The sequence below is a fragment of the Punctularia strigosozonata genome (genome assembly GCF_000264995.1).
Source record: "Punctularia strigosozonata HHB-11173 SS5 unplaced genomic scaffold PUNSTscaffold_12, whole genome shotgun sequence".
Lineage (NCBI taxonomy): Eukaryota > Fungi > Basidiomycota > Agaricomycetes > Corticiales > Punctulariaceae > Punctularia > Punctularia strigosozonata.
The window spans coordinates 256,015-259,412 of record NW_006767444.1 but is presented as its reverse complement, the minus strand read 5'-3'; the positions used below and the strand labels follow the sequence as shown (position 1 = coordinate 259,412).

The window sequence follows — 3,398 nt, the reverse complement described above, 5'->3', positions numbered from 1 at the left end:
AACTCGACAGAGAGAGTATCGCGGCGAGCTCTGATTAGATCAGTCATGTACACGTGACCCTATCTTAGCAAGAGCTGAGAGGACGGACCTTGGGCCCGGACCCTTCCCGCGCAGGTGGGAGGCGAGCACACAATTCCGATCTGGGGGAGAAACATCCGGTCCTCGCAGCGACGCAGAGCGCAGACGAGTAATCTTTCCAGCGGTATCGCAGGGGAGCGTTCGAGGTACAGCGGCCACCCGAAGCGCTCCTCCTGCCCCCCCCCCCCATCCAGCTACACCGTACGTTGGATCGCCTTTCCCTCCCCGCACGCTCCGTCTCACGCAATCCGTTCCACCCGCAGACGCGTTGCCTCCCATGCCCCACACGTGATCTACCCCGGACTCGGTGCTCGCTCCCAGCTGTGCATGGGTGGGGAGGGCGATACCCAACTCCCATCCCGGCCGGCCATGGGAAGCGCGCGCATGTGTTGCCCACCTTTCCGTGTCCTTTAAGCCATTCCTCGCACGGGCGCCCTTGCCGCTGCTCTCTTTCTCCCTCCCGGCCCCCTCCCCACCCCCTCGAACTCGAACCGTTGCGCCGCTCGAATCGTGCTCTTGGCTGCAGTACCGAACCGCCCGCTCCTGAATATCGATCATGTTGAGGTGCGCTTCGGCTATAGTCGTTCGGCCAATTTCCGCTAACGCTAAACGATCGTGGTGAAACAGCACCCGACAGCGCCGGGCGACGTTCCTCGCGCTCGCCCTCCTCTTCTCTTCCTCTTCCTCTTCCCCCTCCCCCGCGACGGCGGCAGAGGCGGGAGCGACCGCGGGGAACGTCACCCTCGACGACACCTCCCCGCTGATCGCCTACCACCCCCCGGCCAACTGGTTCCCCAACTCGGCCTGGCCCAACGGGTCCAGCTGCGCCCCGTGCCTCGCGCCCTCCACGCCGTCCATCGCCCGCAACCGGACCTGGCACTTTGGGCTGCACGTCATCCCGACCTCCGACGCCGACGACGACGATAAAAACGGGAGGAGGAGGAGGAGGGGGGCGACGATGATCATGGGAAGCAGGAGAGCGTCGGCGGCGGCGGCGGCAGCGAGGAGGGAAGGACAAGGAAAGAAGAAGAAGCGGGACGACGACAACCCGTTCGAAATCGGCAAGTTCGACGACGACGACCCCCAATTCGTCGACGAGCCCGTCTTCGTCGAGGTCAATTTCACCGGTACGCACGCGCCATCCCCATTCCCCCCTACCTTCATAAAACTCAAAAAATCCCCCCCTTCCCGATTTTTATTTTATTTTAATTTTTTATTTTACCTGCAGGCTCGGCCCTCTACGTCTTCGCCGTCCTTCCCCTCGGCCTCTCGCACACCAACTCCACGCCGACCTTCACCAACCTCACCTTCACCCTCGACGCCGCCCCTTACCCCCTCGCCACCTTCGCCCACTCCGGGTCCGCGTACGCCACCGGCTTCCTCGCCCAGGCCGTGCTCGCCCTCCCCTCTCTCCCCTCGGACTCCGCTCACACGCTCCGGATCGACGTCGGCCCCGATTCCGTGTTTTTGCTGGACAGCGTCGTGTACACCGCCGCCACGCGAGGGGAGGGGGGTAAGCAGGTGACGCCGCCGAGCGGCTTGGCGGCCAATCAGACGGCGTACGTGTCTTTACTTCGACTCATCTTCGGCGTTTCCCTCCCTTGCTTTTCTCCTCTCTCTTCTCTCGTCCTGCGAGCACTCAATGGACATTGGCATCGCCCTCGACGCCCCATTGGCCCTCCGCCCTTCATCTCCTCTCCCGCCGCCCCTGATTGGGGGGCCTTCATTCATATTCGCCCTCCTTCTCTTCTATCTGCCCATATCATCACCCTTTAACCGAACCGCGCTGACGCCCTCTCTCTCTCTCTATCATTGTCTAGCCCCTCACCGTCACCATCCGCAAGCGCCATGTCCACGTCGCCCTCCCCGGCCAAACCGCACAACATCGCGACCTTCGCCGGCGCCGTCGGCGGCGCCATCGGCTTCCTCGCCCTCGCCGCGCTCTGCATCGCCGCCTCGATCATCCGCCGCCGCGCCCGCGCCCGCAAACGCGACCGGCAATGGGCCCGCGACCACGCCGGCGAGCCCGACGGCGCCTCCACGTCCAACCACACCTCGACGTCTTTTTCTGCCGCCCCCGGCCCCGCCGCCCCGCGTACGACGACTCCAGCGGGTGCGGGTGCGGGTGCGGGTGCGGGTGTGGGAGGGAGGGCGATGAGCGGCCCGGTCCCGTTCGTGCCGCGCTATTTCCCGGGCACGGTGCCCGCCGCGCCCCCGCCCTACGCCGAGTCCGCGCGCCCGTCCTCCGCCCGATCGCCCCCGCCGCTCATCACCCTGCTCTCGCCCGACCTCCGCCCGCAACGCGACGGCGACCGCGACGGCGACTCGATCTCGCTCGCGCCGAGCGAGCAGCTCCCGTCTTACCTCGAGCACACGGCCTCGCCCCGGATCCGGCCGAGCGATATACCGCTGCTGGACATGGCCGCGCTCGCGGGCGCAGGAGGGGCAGGGGCGAGGTCGAGTACGGCGACGCAACAGCAACGGCAGCCGGACGACGACGACGAGTTCGATTACGGCCTGCACGGGCTCAACGTCCCGCCCGCGCCCGCCGCGCACGCGGCCATCGCCGAGCTCCCGCCCGCGCGCCCGCGCCCGCCGCCGACCCCGCTCCCGCGGCGCGCCGACGGAGAGGAGTCGAGGGGGAGCACGAACTGGCTCGCGCGATGGCGGAGAGGAAGCGGCGGCGGCGGCGGAGGTGGGTCGGGGAGCTTGCCGCATCCGCGCGTGGCGGAGGCGGACGGGCTGATGGAGAACGAGGAGGGCGCGGAGGAGGTCGATTCGTTGCATGGGATCTGAGATCATCTGAATACCCCTCTGATGAGGTAACGTGTGGGGTTTTTTTCTGGCGCTGGTCGACGATTTGCTGATCGCGTTGTGATCTTTGATCGTCAGGCTCGGTCATGATTTCACGACGTTGACGCTGTTAGATTCGGGGTCGAGAGCTGGGGGCGCATATTCGCCGCGCGCCGCAAAACTGTATTGTAATCGATATCAGGAGTTCATTAGCTTTTTTTTTTCATGCGGACAAAGGGAAATCCCGTTCATCATCATCGTCGTTATCCTTATCATGCTCGATTCCTGAGGATGAATCACCAATGGTTCCTTGGTGTCAGGCTCTTTTCCGAGGACGGTGCAAGTCGAATGCACTGCAGAATCCCTGGAATGAAAATGGGACAAGCAGAAACTCTGAAGGACACGCGTCCAAGAAATCACTCCCATCGGCTTCCGTCATCGTCACCGCTGCTGCCGCAGAGAACGTGCAGCACTGTATGCCTGTTCCGTGCAGCACTGTATGCCTGTTCCGTGCAGCACTGTATGCC

The 3,398-nt window shown here is 64.7% G+C and overlaps 1 protein-coding gene across 1 annotated transcript; it reads left to right on the top strand.

Annotated features, from left to right (window-relative positions):
* Positions 1-1,036: 1,036 nt before the first annotated feature.
* Positions 1,037-2,874, top strand: PUNSTDRAFT_46575 (uncharacterized protein; the record flags this gene model as incomplete). Its single annotated transcript, XM_007386829.1, has 3 exons — positions 1,037-1,205; positions 1,307-1,637; positions 1,899-2,874. The coding sequence occupies 3 exons, from the start codon at positions 1,037-1,039 to the stop codon at positions 2,872-2,874; spliced, it is 1,476 nt and encodes a 491-aa protein (XP_007386891.1).
* Positions 2,875-3,398: the final 524 nt, after the last annotated feature.